This window comes from Toxorhynchites rutilus, chromosome 2, assembly GCF_029784135.1.
Source record: "Toxorhynchites rutilus septentrionalis strain SRP chromosome 2, ASM2978413v1, whole genome shotgun sequence".
Lineage (NCBI taxonomy): Eukaryota > Metazoa > Arthropoda > Insecta > Diptera > Culicidae > Toxorhynchites > Toxorhynchites rutilus.
In genome coordinates, this window is record NC_073745.1 from 319,542,898 (window position 1) to 319,560,257 (window position 17,360).

General features: G+C 37.9%; 1 protein-coding gene across 27 annotated transcripts in view; it reads right to left on the bottom strand.

Annotated features, from left to right (window-relative positions):
* LOC129771300 (potassium voltage-gated channel subfamily KQT member 1) overlaps positions 1-17,360 on the bottom strand; it is a 1,095,885-nt gene that overhangs the window by 180,263 nt on the left and 898,262 nt on the right. For 13 of the 27 annotated variants that reach the window (XR_008742331.1, XM_055774795.1, XM_055774796.1 and 10 more), the window contains 2 exons: positions 10,829-11,022; positions 1,141-1,227 (listed from right to left, as the gene is read on the bottom strand). Coding sequence is in view for 26 of the 27 variants with exons in the window: in XM_055774795.1 (XP_055630770.1) it covers positions 1,141-1,227; positions 10,829-11,022 (281 nt within the window). In the remaining variant the exon portion in view is untranslated. Of the gene's footprint in view, positions 1-1,140; positions 1,228-10,828; positions 11,056-17,360 lie in introns of all 27 variants that reach the window. The other 14 variants (XM_055774816.1, XM_055774810.1, XM_055774806.1 and 11 more) reach the window with 5 other exon arrangements.

Below are 17,360 nucleotides of genomic sequence, written 5' to 3' on the forward strand. Positions count from 1 at the left end.
TCCTACATTTCATTCTTTGACATAAATTTTGTAATAAGCTGAAAGGTATCATAGTTTTTATGTTGTAAAAAATTAAGAAATTTTTTTTGTCTTTTTCCTAGCAGTAGTCTAATTACTTTTTAAATATTTCAAGTATGCAAAGTTGCTTAAATGACCCATGTCTTTACACCCACAACGTTTCACTGCTATCTGAAATGGTGCTGCCAACGGCCAGTCGAGTTGACATGAAATTCGTCATATGTCATTCCCATATTAGAATTTTTCACAAAATGGCCGATAATATTTTCGATAATTCATCACCATTATAATATTCGGCTGTCGAGGATAATGAAAAACAAATTGATATGTTTTTCCCGCCGAAACTTGAATACTACATTTTCAATTACTCCATTTTTTCACTTGAAAGTGCAATTGTATTGAACGCTGCTTTCACACTACAATATGTGTCAAACTTTGTATTTTTACTGTGCACACTGGTTGACACAACAACCCTGAAGCTAACTGTTACCTGATACCTGTAAAAAAATGTTACAATGCTACGCGATACAGAAAACATAGATATGCAGATACTGAATGGAAACATTTTTCTCCTGTGAATAATCTGACACGCACACACACATACATACGAAAGCGATGCAACCGATAACGATATAATAATCAACACGCACCGTGCGACAGTGACTATGAGAACAACGCACACTACAATGTTTAACAGCTGATTTCTTTTGATCGTTAGCAAAAGAAGTACCCATCAATAGTCTAACGGGAACACAGCAAATTAGAAACGGTAAGTTTGGAACTGTCAAAGAGCAGCAGATTTTCAGAAAGGGGGAAAAAGAGAGCACACTGGAAAAGACAGAATCTAACATTGACGAAAGAAGAACAGATAATAGAAAAAAACACAAGAGACCGTTGTTCTAGAAACATGAAGAATACATATCAACATAAGTTTGCTGCGGGGAGGATAAACAGTAAGAACTAAAAAAAAAAAAACAGAACGATCCCTAGCGGACACAGTCGACAGTACTCGAGAAACAATTTTTTTTCATGTTGTGTTTAAATTTATTATTGTTCTGTTCTGTTCTTAGAAAGTTGACTGTGTATCGAACTGGATGTTTTGGACTAATTCTGCAAACTCACCATCTGAATTTTTCTTGCACAGTGCTGTTTCCGCAACCGAGTCTTCGCTGAGACTGGGATTCATCGGTCTACCGTTGTTGGTCACTTCTTTTGTGAGGTTTTTGTTTTTGTCGTGGTTTATATTGATTAACGTTTGTTTTTTCGAAATTATTTTTTTGCAAAGATCAAGAGAGACAGAGCGCGCGAGATGATGGTGTTTTTGGTGGGTGTTGGCGGTGTGCATAAATATAGTTCAAATCGGTCAGTAGATGGGTTTTTGAAGGGGTTCATAGTTTGTACACATTTTCGTGATTTGATTGTTTGGGGAGCAATTGAAAGAGAAAGAAAAAAAAGAGAAAAAGAAAATAACCACAGTGGAAGAGTCATGTTACATATTATTGTTATTAGTATGATCAGCAATGATGGGTTGGTTATTAGTTCTACTTGCATTGACGGTATTCAGTTTCAGAATTTGGGCGTTTATCGTTTCACCGTGTTATTAACTTCAACATAGTTTACTACTAGTTGTATAATGTGAAATAATCATGCCTTCAAGATATCAGCGACAGAATAAAAATGTACGATTGACTGCGCAAAAAAGTAGATTGTTAAAAGGAGAAAAGATCAAACCGGAAGAAAAAGTGATATTGGAAGTAAAAGTTTCTGGTTATCGCTACGGAGAAAGCTTGTAATGCTGGAGCAGATGAACGATTATGGTTCAATGACGATTCGCTTTGCTGTTTCGAATTGCAAGAGTAGTGCTTCTTCCTCGAGAGGATGGCGAAGTGAAAGTCCGAATCGTTCATCCATCGGTGATGGTTAGATAATAAAAGAAAAACCAGATCAAACGTATGCTATCACTGCTTCCGGACGTTTCATCTGGTTGTTGTCTTGCGATAGAAAACTGGCAAATAGTGCGCAAAACGAAAACGCTGCGGCGATTAATGGGAACAAGAGTTGCCTTATCTTGGAAGCATCAAGACTGTGTATTTGTAATTGGCGTGTGTGATTTGATTTTATTCCGGTTGAACGGGTGATGATGTTAGCTATATATCTTCGTTCGTTTTAAACAGCGGTGGGTTATTTCTCTCTTTTTCTTGTACAATAATTTTGTTAATTTTAAAAAACATATTATAAAAAGATATTATTTATTTTGAATTGCAACATTTTAATGGTAGTGTGTAAATTCATTTATGATTGTAGGGTTCTATATATCTTTAGGTATCAATTGGAGACGGTCGAATTTTCGGTCGTATTTCGGTGGATATATTATTAACTTTTTCCATGGAAAATTCCAGAAAATGGCGTATGGCGTGAAGAATGCACTGATCAATGTTTGGATGTAGGATTAGCCGCCATACAGTTCACTGTGAGATAACCCAAATGATTCAATACGGTTGTTTGCTTAGATGTCGTTAGTATGTCAATTTATTTCCAATGTCCAATGTACAACTTGGTTTAAAGCATATCTTACTAATTAATAGATGGACACTCCATTTCTTCTGCTTCACCTATGAAACTCGTAGGCGAATGTAACGAACGAATAAAATTGTTTGTTGTGGACTGGTTTGACGTAGGAAGCGGTCGTGTCTCGGATACAACCCATCGATTTTTTTAATTTAATACAAACTCGTTGTTGAAAATTCAATTTCATTTCGAAAATTGTATAAAACCGAGATACGCACAATAGCAGATGTACTTAAGGTGAAGGTGGAAGCTAGCCACAAATGGTGGCCACAATGGCGCTCATTTCTTTCATCTACCTCCCTCACCCCTCGACCGAAAATCAATAATTTTGCGAAACAGTGTGTAGAAAATTATCGTTTTCGCACACTTCCCATCAAGTCATGTCAACCAAACTCTAATCGATCACTCATATTGAATTTTCATCTGCTGTCGCACTGTATAGTGAAAAACGTGAAAAGACTCGAGCTAGTGCTCTGAAAGTTAAATTTTCATTTTTCAATTCTCGGCAATGATTTTGTTTGTATTGGTGAAGGCATCGTTATTTTTTCGACACTGATGCCAGATAACATCATCGAAACAGCTATAAAAACCACTCAATAAAATTATTATTCCTGAGTCATAGCGTTTCATGTCATGAAAATCAATAGAATAAAATTGTGTTGATATCAATACAATCATTATTTTTACGTTTAATGGGTCTATAATGTAAGTTTTAGCAACATTAACATTGGGTAAGAAAATTTTATTGCAGAGCTCGGAACACTGCCACGGCTGTCTATGCTTTCAAAAACAGTAAACGGAAAAGTATTACATTCAATCAAAATGTCTCGGCCAACGAAGAGAAGGGTTAAGGCTCTCCAATGTGAATATGTGAAAACAATACGACCAACGAAGGAACATATTAAGGAATTATCAACATCGAGTTACTATGCGGAAGAACTTGTTAATACCAAAAGAGCCCCAATTCGCATGTGTTATAAATTTGCTCATGTTACGCTCGCGTATTTCTTCTTCTGTAGGAGCATTGTACCACTGCGACCATTAGTTTGATCTATTGTAGTGCACTCCAGTTTGCTATGTATGCAGTGTCAGTTTGTTCCATCACTCAGGGAATAAGTGATAGTCGCACCAGGACTTTGCATATCCCCCCACGAAGGTATGACTTCTTTTATGAAGTTCCTTACCTGTTTTGGTTCAGCAGACCAAATCTCGTTAGGCATAAGAATGTCCTTTCCAAGTCTCAGCTTCGAAATTGCAGAACCGACAGTTATTATCTGCCAGTTTTCCGATTTTTTTAAGGTGATACCTGCTCGGACAGTGTCCGGTCAATAGACCGTGTACTCAAAATGTACTCAAATCTGCCTTATTCAAGCTGAGTAGACTGCGTGTTATTCTGTTACAAGGTGAAATGAATAATTTGGATTGTCTTGGTGTTGATAGAGCCCTCCAGTTGGCTTCAATCATTGATATTTCCCAGGTTTTGAGCTCCGATTTCATGCATGATGTAGATAATCCACAAAATGGCTCAGGCCCTCAGGCGAATTTAGTTGAAGATCTTAATCTTGCTAAGAGATCGGCTTTTTCATTACCTTCTATACCGCAGTGACCAGGCACCTAGTATAGGTTAACTTCGTTAGTAGCAGCTAGTTGTTTTAAGGATAAAATACATTCTCAAACTAGCTTTGACTGACATGTGTATGCTTTTACTGCATTAAAGGCTGCTTGGCTATCTGAGAAGATACAGATATTGGCATATCTGTATTTTATAGTCAAACAAATATTTGTAAATGTTAAAATAGTTTGTATTTCTGCTTGAAAAACTGATGGTCCCATTGGAATTGACATGTCGATTCCTGGTCCAGTAATATCAGCTCCCGTAGATTTACCGATTTTAGATCCATCGGCATAAAACACGAGTGATCCTGGACGAGTTTTGGGACCACCTTCTTCCCATTCGTTGCGATTGAATTCAATCACTTTGAAGGGAACACTGAAGTTAGTTTTTGTTTCCATCCAGTCTTCATTCATGCTTACTGTAGTGTTCTGTTGAAAATCTTTCAGGATTTGTAAATGCCCTGTGAGATCTCCTTCTAGAAATTTTTTTATACGTTTCAGCCTAAAATCACCTTTTTCCGCTTTAAGTTGCACATATTGGTGCAAGGGTAGAAGATATAACAGAGCATATAGGGCTTTGGAAGATGCGCTAGGCATTGCTCCAGCATCCCAGACGTTGTAGTTTAACGAGCTTTTTCTGAGCTGATATTTGTGTAGTTTTATGCCACCACACTAGCGAAGCACATGTTAGTCTGGGTCTCATAATTGACGAGTAAATCCAGTGAATCATTCTCGGTCTAGCTCCACTTTTTCCCGAATATACAATTACACCTCCAGAGAGCAGTCTGGGCTTTAGATATTGCATACTCCAGTTGGTCGTTCCAGTTTAGTTTTTGGTCAAGCATGACACCTAAATATTTGGTTCGTTTTGAAAGCTCCAATTGTACACCTCCCAATCTAAGAGGTGGAATTTTCTGATAAATGGAATTATGGCTGTTTTTGAAGGATTAACACTAAGTCCTTCCAAGTTGCACCATTTGAGTGTGTATTTTTTTTTTATCCCATTTATTTATTTAAGGCTCATTAGCATTTTAGCTGTAACAGAGCCGAATTTTAATCGTGTACATGTCACATGGTTATCATATCTATAATTAGCACATTAAACAGTTGCCATTCGCCAGTATTCCTTCTATACCATTACATATGGTACATTCACACAGTAGCCATTTAGGCGTAAGGGTATTCTTTCTGTTCTTCCATTATCCAGTTGGACCACCGGACAGCGGAGACAGTTGTTTGATCATTGTTGAGTTATTTATAGAACAGTAGCCCGATGTGTCTGGCAGAGCAGAGCAGTTGTATGGATGAACCGATCTTATTTCGACCGTGGATCGATCTCCATCGCTGATGATTGTTGCGTGGACGTAGCTATTCTGTAACAACACAAAGATGGTCAATGAGGGCCCTGAGTTTTGAACTCACGATCGATCGCTTACTAAGCGAACGCGCAACCAATGTGGCTACGGAGACCCCCATTTTGAGTGTGTAGTTAAGGGCTGTTTGCATTCTATTGGAAATAGTTTACTCACATTTACCCCTCACTAGGATGATTATGTCATCAGCAAAACCAATGACTTCGTATCCTTAATTAGCTAGGTTATTAAGAAGATCGTCGACAACTAGGGACCACAACAGAGGAGACAGAACTCCTCCTTGAGGGCAACCTCTAGTTGGTTTCGTTGTTAGAGTAGATCCTCCTAATTTAGCTGTTATTAGTTGGTTGGTTAGCATGACATGTATCCAGTTGGAGATGCACATGTCAAAACTACATTTTTTCATAGAGCCTACAAATGCATTGTCAAATGCTCCCTCAATATCAAGAAAAGCTGTAAGTGAGATTGCTTTAGCATCAAAAGACTTCTCTATTTTTGAAATTAACGCGTGAAGCGCTGTTTCAGTTGATTTATTTGCTTGGAAGGCAAATTGAAATTTATTCAATGGTCTCCTGTTCAAATATGATGATTTGATATGGAGATCAATGACCTTTTCCATCATTTTTAAGATGACAGATGTTAGACTAATTGGTCTATACGCTTTGGGAGTCGTCCTGTCGCGTTTTCCAGCCTTGGGAATGAATACCCGGACTTCTCGCCATTTACTAGGAATGCAGCTTAGTACCATACTAACTCTAAACATCTCCGTTAGAAGAGGGACAGTGATATCCTTGCTTTTTTGTAACAGCACCGGATAAATCACGTCTGGTCCTGGAGATTTAGAGGGCTTCAAGGAATCCACTGCCCATTCAACCCTTGACTTCGTGAAGACCGCCCTAGCCAATTCATTAGCTATATTCTCGTCTCTGATTAGACAAGATTGAGCTGTGTTGGAGACCGGTGCGTGTCCGGAAATCAATTGGATTGAGCCTGAGAAGTGTGTTTCCATCATGATACTAAGCGTTTCCTGGGAATCGGTTGTATATTGACAATTTCCTTTTTTCAGACTCCCAAGTCCGTTGATATGATCCTTAGAAAGTGCTTTATGAAGTCTTGCTACAACAGGTAAACTTTCTACCTGTTCACAGGTGAACTTCCAATCCCTTCTCTTAGATTTACGGATTTCTTTGTTATATTCTGTTAGACAGTTTTTGTAATCTGTCCAATCAGAGGTAATTTTTGCTTTGTTGAAAAGTTTTCTAGAAAATTTTCTAAGCTTTTCCAGTTTTTTGTTCCACCAAGATGCATTCTTACTTGAAGGTTTTTGCTTCAGTGGACAGTTTTCTTCGAAGGTGGATTTAATATTGGTTTCAAATTCTGATGAAACTATTTCAAGCTGTTCAGTGGAAGAAATACTTTCCACTGATATCAAAATTTTCTCCTGAAGTTTGGAATGATAACTATCCCAATTTGTTTTACTCAGATCTGTGAATTGTTCGATCAAAAGATCACCAGAATTATGATTAAACATTATATGTTTATGATCAGATACAGATTCTTCATTTGACATATCTGATAGTTTAGAACTGCAGAGTGTTAGATCAAGAACTTCTTGTCTAATAGAGTTAACAAATGTTGGGTCGTTTCTTTGGTTACAAATGTAAATATAATTTGACATTAAATATTAGGCTGTCAAAAAAGTCCTGCGGTATTTCCGCGAGGTGTCGTTGTAAGCGCGTATTTCTAGTTGTACTCATTGTATCGAGTCATACTATAGCTTGTTGGAAAGGTATTTTTGCGCGTTTGCGTGTTTTGTGTTTTGTTTGGTTAAGTCATTCGTGAGTTATAGTGTCGCAAATATGGAGCAAAATAAAGAGAAAATCCGACATATTTTACAGTACTACTATGACAAAGGCAAAAATGCATCTCAAGCTGCCAATAAAAGTTGTGCAGTTTATGGACCCGATACAGTTTCCATTTCCACCGCACAACGATGGTTTCAATGTTTTCGTTTCTGGTGTAGAGGTCGTCGAAGATGCGCCACGCTCCGGAAGGCCTGTCGTCGAAAATTGCGACAAAATCGCTGAATTAGCCGAGAAAGACCGGCATAGTAGCAGCCGTAGCATCGGCCAAGAGCTGGGGATAAGTCATCAAACCGTTATTAATCATTTGAAGAAGCTTGGATCACAAAGAAGCTCGATGTATGGGTGCCACACACGTTGACGCAAAAAAACATCTTTGACCGTATCGACGCATGTGAATCGCAACAAAATCGACCCGTTTCTGAAGCGGATGGTGACTGGCGATGAAAAGTGGGTCACTTACGACAACGTGAAGCGCAAATGGTCGTGGTCGAAGCCCGCTGAAGCGGCTCAGACGGTGGCCAAGCCCTCATAAACGGCCAGGAAGGTTCTGCTGTGTGTTTGGTGGGATTGTCAAGGAATAATCTATTATGAGCTGCTTCCCTATGGCCAAACACTCAATTCGGACCTGTACTGCCAACAACTGGACCGCTTGAGGCCGCATTGTCTTTCATCAGTACAACGCCAGGCCACACACTTCTTTGGTGACGCGCCAGGAGCTCCGGGAGCTCGGATGGGAGGTTCTTTTGCATCCGTCGTATAGTCCGGACCTTGCACCAAGTGACTACCACCTGTTTTTGTCCATGGCGAACGAGCTAGGTGGTCAGAAGTTAGCCACAAAAGAGGCCTGTGAAAATTGGCTATCCGAGGTTTTTGCCAATAAGGAAGCGAGCTTCTATAACAGGGGTATTATGAAGTTGGCATCTCGTTGGGAACAAGTCATCGAACAAAACGGCGCATATTTGACTTAAAACAGATGATTGTAACTAATTTTATGAACAAATGAAAATTCAAAAAAATACCGCAGGACTTTTTTGACAGCCTAATATTTAAGCAAATATGCACCTCTGACATTGATGTCGCTACTGCCCCAGACTGTATGGTGGGTATTGGCTTCACAGCCTATGATGAATTGTTTGTTATTTAATTTACAGTGTTGTATCAGCGTAGCAACTTCAAATGGAGGAACTTCAACGTCTTCTCCTGGGAAATAAGCCGAAGCGACGATGATAACGGTTTTCCCTCGAATCGTTGCAGCCTACAATTGTATTGCCACGATGTCACGGTTGATAAGTTCTGTGATCGGTACATACCTAATGTTATCCTGTTAATGTAATTGCTGCTCTTGGTGCAGTTTGTGTGCTGTCATAGAGAACCTTACATTTTTGTGTAGAGATTTCTCGAATCCTAGAACCAAGGCTTTTGAATAAGAGCCACATCCAAAGTTTCGTGAATGAACCATCTGCTCAGGATGCTGCGTGCTCCCTTGGCGTGATGAAGGTTCACCTGAATAACCTGAATAAACAGCATTTTGTTCGCCTCCATTATGCAGGGAGAGGCTTCCGAAACCCGAAAAGCTTGTTAGGATTGTTCATGTGAGTCCCAGGAGTTGCGCGGTAAAGAAGGTCAGCTCCATCTGTGACCCGCTTAATGCAGTAAGGGCGGAAAATACTGTGGAGGGCGCCCCGGTGCTCCACAGGCTCCGTTATAGACAGGGTATTTGATGAAACCCCCCTACCATTCAACCCTCGGCACGGGTCGCGTAACACCTTGGCTTATGGGTTTATCCATTACATTCTTTCTATAATAACCATGGATAACAGCTATTCCAACCATCCTCCTTTTTTGGGGCTTTGGACCCACTGCTCTGGTTCTCAATAGTTTCAGGTTCTTTTTCGGACATGCTACTATAGAGATCCGTCATTCGCAGGCGGAGTATGCTCGCGTATAATCAGAATTTTACTTCATATGCAAATTCATCTTCTATATATATTTAATCATATTTGCAATTGTTCATCGGAACATATCGGTCATACATTTTACTTTAGTATTGAATTGTTATTTTTCTAATGTATTCAACGACTCGTGTCAATGAAGCGTCACACAGTCTGAATAGTGAATTGATCTATTTACGTGTGCTTTGCTCTTCTCTCACAAACACTATTACCCCATTTTTACACGTGGGTTTACCTATACTACTACAATGGCTAGCTTCCACCTTCACCTTCACCTTATACAGCATAACTTTTAGAAATGAGAAACTATCACACTACAAATTTTATAGAATGTCAATGACAGATGTGCCAACTTACAAAAAAAAACCGCCACACGGTGGTGATTCCGCGAACTTTTTGATCAATGAAGTAATTGTACTGTTGAAAGAAACAAAAGGTAATTTTTTAAATAAACTACGCGTAATTTTCTCCACTAAATTTGATTTCAATAAGTAGAAAACAAAATTGTATAAAAAAAAAATTGTATATAGGTATCATACCCAGAAGGGGAGTCTTTGTAGCCGACATGCCGTTTGCATAGCGAACGATCGCGAGTATAAATCTAGGGATCCTCAATTGACCTTCATTATGTGAAATTATAGAATAACTACTTTCACACAACAATCGTTAGTGATGGGTTTCCAGCCTCTCTCGACGTTCACACACGCGCTCTGCTGCTTACAACGAGAAACATCGAATTATTTGTGCTATTGATAACACAACAATGGAAATCTTGAGAAAACCGTCTCATTCAACGGTCTTTCTTGGACAGTGGAACAAAAGGAATTGACAGACGCTGAAAGACGATAGAGTGTTGTTTTCCATAGTTACAAAAAGTAAAACATACACACGATTCAATTTGATTTCGTTACTGGGAAAAATGCTGATGAGTCTAGGCCCAATAGATCAAAAGTATGCAAAAGCAGTTCACGTTCAGATTAAACATAAGTTATACACGGCGCACCCTGTCCGTCAATGGAAGGTAGTTAACTAGCTTTACGAATGTCCTCCATAGGGTTGAAACGCTTTTGTAAAACATTATTAACACTTTTTTATCGAGTATTTCCTGAAACTGAGGAAGCAAGGAAAATTCCCAGCGCTGTTAAATTGTCGAAGAAATATAGCTAACATGCAACGCGAATTATCGATCTGTTCACCGACTAAGTTAAGTTAGTTAACCTTTGGTTAGCGGTGGTAACATGTGAAATTGACAACAAGCCCCCAGTTAGCGGGCGAAGCCCTCTATGTTAAGCTACATATACTTTTGCTGGTTATTATTAGTAACGCTTGCGGTCAATGAATGTGGTTAAATGTGAGTAGTCTCGGAACAAACATCATACTCTTTGCGTCAAACATACCGGCCACCAAAAGTCGGCCCTCATTTTGTGTAGCTACTCACCCAGATTCTCCGATGAAGCGTTGATTTCCGTCACCCGCGGACAGCGACCGGCCCGGCCACTGCCACTGCCGCTTCCGCCGCCGCTCGGCGGTTTCGCGTTGCCGGGCGAATGCAGGGATTGGCTCTTGTGCCGCCGGATCGTTGGCAGCCGGGCCACGAAGGAGGCGTTGTGCTTGAAGCTTGACGATGCCCGCCTAATAAGTGAAATTTGACTCAGTCCATTTCTTCTAAACATCGATAGAGGTTATGTTCATAGGTGGATGTGTATGTGAGGGTCATTTCGAGGTGTATTTCGGCGGGTGTTTGAAGCAAATTTTCATACAACGTTAAATAAGGGCACCCAGAAAATGGTTCAACAATGAAAGCAGTAGCGTTAAAAGCGGGCATAACAGCATAACCAAACAAGCAAAAGTGAAAAATATGTCATCACGAGCAACACGGTGTGGGTGGGGAGCCCCAATATTTACAGTGACGTTCAGATTGTTTTAGATTTGATTTACCGTACCCAATTCGGGTCACGATTCGTTGGATGACGTGTGCGGCCATCGAGTTACCCCAGTTGCGAAGTTTTGATGTTTCATGAGTGGAACGTGCATGTGTATGTATACATATCAAGAGCAGCATCATCCAGTACCGGAAATTGGTGAATACAGATGATTCGTGTTGCATCAGCAGCAGCAGGAGCAGCCGTTGGTTGCAGCATTTGACAATCGGTAATACGGGAAACAGATAACATCGATAGCAGCAGCAGCAGCAGTTGCGGGTTATTGGGATGGGTTGATGAAGTGGTTTTCATTTGTTTACGGTAACAATGCGTCATAAAAGTAGAAAAGAAAACAAAACATCGGAAAATAGTAAAATAAAATCGAATAAATGTAAATTAAATTCTGAAACTGGATGAATTGATCGATGATAAAGATGATGATATACGGGAAATGGACAAATGAGATATATGCTTCTGGGAGTAAGGGCAGACCCAAATTTCTATCTACCAACAAAAACAGATGATAATCCATGAGAGCCTATGTAAGAATCTATTGAGTACTAAAAGGGCCTGGCCGGGTAAGGAAGTAAAAAGTGCCCCCAAACCAAATCACTAGCCGTATGGCAAATATTGTAAAGGATATTAAATAAGAAATTTTGGCGGTTTATTTGAACCCCTATCTGGTTTGACGTAGGATCTATAGTGAAAAACGTACTTTTCGTTAATTTCACGCCATCCTCAAAAGATCCGAGATAAAAATTTGAAAAAAATACTGAATGTGCATCTTACTACGATGTATCAAAAAAAATTATCAAAAAAAAATTTCATCAAAAATTTTAGTACTAAAAAAAATAATGAAATCTTGAAAATTTTTTTTTTGGGATTTAGAGATTCAGTACTACTCTAATTCATATTTTAATGTGTTTCTACGGCTTTTCTAGATATGTGTGATTTTTTTCAGATTTTTTTCAGTGTTGCGCGGTATCAAAAAATTTTTTTTTTATGTTTCCAAAGAGTGGTTAGGTAAGGGAGTAAAAAGTGCCCCCAAACCAAATCACTAGCCGTATGGCAAATATTGTAAAGGATATTAAATAAGAAATTTTGGCGGTTTATTTGAACCCCTATCTGGTTTGACGTAGGATCTATAGTGAAAAACGTACTTTTCGTTAATTTCACGCCATCCTCAAAAGATCCGAGATAAAAATTTGAAAAAAATACTGAATGTGCATCTTACTACGATGTATCAAAAAAAATTATCAAAAAAAAATTTCATCAAAAATTTTAGTACTAAAAAAAATAATGAAATCTTGAAAATTTTTTTTTTGGGATTTAGAGATTCAGTACTACTCTAATTCATATTTTAATGTGTTTCTACGGCTTTTCTAGATATGTGTGATTTTTTTCAGATTTTTTTCAGTGTTGCGCGGTATCAAAAAATTTTTTTTTTATGTTTCCAAAGAGTGGTTAGGTAAGGGAGTAAAAAGTGCCCCCAAACCAAATCACTAGCTGTATGGCAAATATTGTAAAGGATGTTAAATAAGAAATTTTGGTGGTTTATTTGAACCCCTATGTGGTTTGACGTAGGATCTATAGTGAAAAACGTACTTTTTCGTTTATTTCACGCCATCCTCAATAGATCTGAGATAAAAATTTGAAAAAAATACTGAATGTACATCCTACCATGGTGTATCAAGAAAAATTATCAAAAAAAATTTCATCAAAAATTTTTGTACTAAAAAAATATTAAAATTTTGAAAATTTTTTTTTTGGATTTAGAGATTCAGTACTACTCTAATTCATATTCAAATGTACTCTTACGGCTTTTCTAGATTTATAAATATCTTCAAACTGTTTTTTTTTTCAAATATCTAATACTAAAAATAAAATGAAAAAAAATACACAGTACAAAAAAATGTTATAGATTTTCTGGCATTTCGAAATTTTGAAAAAAAAAATATAACTTTGAGACCCACTCCTGCTCAAATTTTTATTTAAATGCGTTCGTATGTGTCTTTTTTCTACATGTGGCGTAATTTTTCCTGAATTTTTAAGAGCATTGTGTGACACAAAATAATTTTCTTCATCGTCTGCATTATTATTTTTATTTTTTTGAAATCGATTATTTTATTGTATTCGTGGTTTTCAATTGAAAGATTAAAATAAAAAAACAAATCGAATTTGTGGTCTCAAAGTTATATTTTTTTTCAAAATTTCGAAATGCCAGAAAATCTATAACATTTTTTTGTACTGTGTATTTTTCTTTTTTATTATTTTATTTTTATTATTAGATATTTAAAAAAAAACAGCTTGACGATATTTATCAATCTAGAAAAGCCGTAAGAGCACATTTAAATATGAATTAGAGTAGTATTGAATCTCTAAATCCCAAAAAAAAATTTTCAAATTTTCATAATTTTTTTTTAATACTAAAATTTTTGATGAATTATTTTTTTGATAATTTTTCTTGATACACCGTGGTAAGATGCACATTCAGTATTTTTTTCAAATTTTTATCTCGGATCTATTGAGGATGGCGTGAAATGCACGAAAAAGTACGTTTGTCACTATAGATCCTACGTCAAACCACATAGGGGTTCAAATAAACCGCCAAAATTTCTTATTTAATATCCTTTACAATATTTGCCATACAGCTAGTGATTTGGTTTGGGGGCACTTTTTACTCCCTTACCTAACCACTCTTTGGAAACATAAAAAAAAAATTTTTTGATACCGCGCAACACTGAAAAAAATCTGAAAAAAATCACACATATCTAGAAAAGCCGTAGAAACACATTAAAATATGAATTAGAGTAGTACTGAATCTCTAAATCCCAAAAAAAAAATTTTCAAGATTTCATTATTTTTTTTAGTACTAAAATTTTTGATGAAATTTTTTTTTGATAATTTTTTTTGATACATCGTAGTAAGATGCACATTCAGTATTTTTTTCAAATTTTTATCTCGGATCTTTTGAGGATGGCGTGAAATTAACGAAAAGTACGTTTTTCACTATAGATCCTACGTCAAACCACATAGGGGTTCAAATAAACCACCAAAATTTCTTATTTAATATCCTTTACTATATTTGCCATACAGCTAGTGATTTGGTTTGGGGGCACTTTTTACTCCCTTACCCGGCCAGGCCCTTTGGAAAAAATTAATTCTAATGTCTCACTACTTTCGAGTTGCAGAGACCTGTTTTAATCATACACACATAATGAACGATTTATTTCCGCCCCCCGGAAACGAGATACCCACACTTATTACACTTTCACGCACCACTAGGCGCCTCTATAGTTTAACCTAATTAGCATACTTAGCCCACACTTTCCGGCCTAGAAAATAAATAAAAAAAATGCTGCACGCCATACAAGCAGTCCCCCTTACGAGCATAATGCTCGTTCCGTCCGTTGTACTGTTAATGGTGCTCATAAATGTTTTATATCCCCTACTCGTTTTATGCGTTCTTCCAAGGAATTGTACGCAACTCGTACCCACCCGGGGGTCCACTACCGGGCCCCAATTTGCCACTCGGAAAAATCCTCTAAACCCCCCGCATCACATTCTGGGCTCAACGAACGCAGGGCCGTAAAATAATGGGAGCAAGTGTAGTTCTTTTTTTTGCTCTCTGTATATCTGAATACATATCACTTTCCATGCCTTACGTTCTCGGGCTCACCATGCTAAGACAGCATGTGGGAATGGAGCGCCACAAAAAAAGTTGTTTCCAGAAGCAGTACTCCCGGGGCAGGATCGTGCTTTCGCTTCCCGCCGATTTCCCCCCCCCCCCTCACTCCGACATTTTCAGTATCCCCATAAAACTTAGTGCTCTGTTATGTAGACCTTTGAAGCGAGAAGTGGGTACTGTTTTTCGCTTCTGCACTTCTGTGCAGAAGCAGGGGTTATTCAATTGAATTCTTTATGCAAATGTGATTGTCGGTCTGCTGCTGCTGCCTTGATGCAACCTCAGACAGACAGTAGGACCCAGCGGTGAAACATGAGATGCATATCAGTGATAACATCTTTGCTGCGTTGTTTTTGCCAGCGGCTGCAGTTGGTGGGGTGGGAGAATGAGGATTGGAATAATACATTCGGTGCATTTTCCATCGAGCAATTTTCACCCCTTTACTAGTGGGGAAGTTTATCGTTTGTTGTCTCACATTTTGTATTCAGAGGCGGCATGTTGGCCCGGCAGCGTTCACAATACAATTATGGTACACAATTATTAGTAAATCATGGTTCATTCAATCTGGTATTTTTTACACATAATTTATTCTTTTCTCACTAGATTGCAATGCAATAACAAACGCAAATTTCGTCCCACCCAAATTTTTTTTTTTTTTAGGGGGATTATTGTTTGTAGTCTCTTGTGGATTAATTTAAACACCATCTGAGAAATCCTCTGTTAAACTTTAAAGAAGTGAAATTGGATTGAAATTAATTTAAAACACTTCAAAAATACTGAAATTTCAGTTTCTGTGAAAATGTCGGGCCCTTATGATTTTGAACGCTAGCATTGATTTAGGAAAAAAAAACTAGTTCGTTCATTTCATTTCCTTATTTTCATTTTTAATAACAACACTTTTCCTATGTAGTGGACTATTATAAAAAAAGTATTATGTACATAAACAAAATCTGTGAAGTCACAGATTTAGAAAATCTTCCCACCTTTCATTTTCCATCTCGTTTAAGTCTAGCAATGCTTTGGTCAACTCAGAGTTACCAAGAGAAAATCGTTTGGTTATGATGGGTGAGGATTAATAGTTAGTCGCAGTTTGCACAGATTACGATCTGTGTAGTTTGCGATTAATCGTAAATCACATCATGCTCTTTTGTTTTCCAACCTTGCTAAAGGGGTAATGGGCACTCTAACAGAAAATACAAAAATACGGGTCTAATATTTTGTGATGAAGAAAAAAAACACCTCTTTTCACGAAAATCTGAGAACCACTTTATCGGTTTGGCATGGAGCTTGAGCTTGAGCTTGAGCTTGGGTAGACTGTACAATTCGTAGTTGCTCTCCGTGATTGACCTGAACCAACCAAATTGCACAAAGAACACACAGAATGACGCTTGGGACTAGCAAATCATTCTCGTTGTGCAATTTTCGGCGATTCGACCTTTAAATGGTCAATAACGACGCCGGCCACGTCCTTACAGTCACCAGAGGAAGGGAAGGAATGTTAGTATGATATTCGCCGCCCGAAGGCCAGAAGGGTCGCCTCTATAGCGTGGTTCCCTAGCGTTTATCATGGAAGGGATAGTTGTTAGTGGGGAGGATTAAGAATCAGGATTCACCGCGGTAAGTGATGTGATTATTTTAATACGGGCCCTGTCACCGGAGATTACTAATATTAGGTTAACTAAAAAGGTTATCGAAAGAACTCCTCTATGATGGCACGAATCGACTATATATTATGAGATCGTTCGCGCCTAGTGCTCTGTTGTAATCCCTGAAGGTTCTGTATGGGCTACCTGAGATGGTAACCGAAGGAACTGCTCTACAATGACTCGAATCGCGTATCGACGGCTTATTATATGATTTTTCGCGCATAGTACTCTCTTGTATTCTGAAATTGCTACACCGGAGATTATTATTAAGCTACCTTAGAAGGTAACCGAAAGAACTTCTTTACAATGGATCCAATCGGCTATATATTCTATGACTTTTCACGCCAAGTACTCTATTTTAATCTTTAATCGCGATGGCTTCCATGAGCCCTCTAAAGGAATACACAAAAATATCACACTTATTCTCAAAAATACAACAGATAACTGAAACAAAGATACACCACTATCAACACTAGTTATAGAAAGTATATAAAATAAACTTGCGATAAAATTTGACAATTCGTATTAGAAAGAAACATCTACAATAAATCACGAACTTAGATAGATTGATATACATAACTACGTCAAAACACTTCATCACATCATTTCAAAATTTTTAGATCTAAAACTTACATTTGGAAATTGGAAATTTGGAATTGAATTCGTATTCCAAACCAATAATAAATAACACTTTATCGGTTTGGCATGGAATAGCTA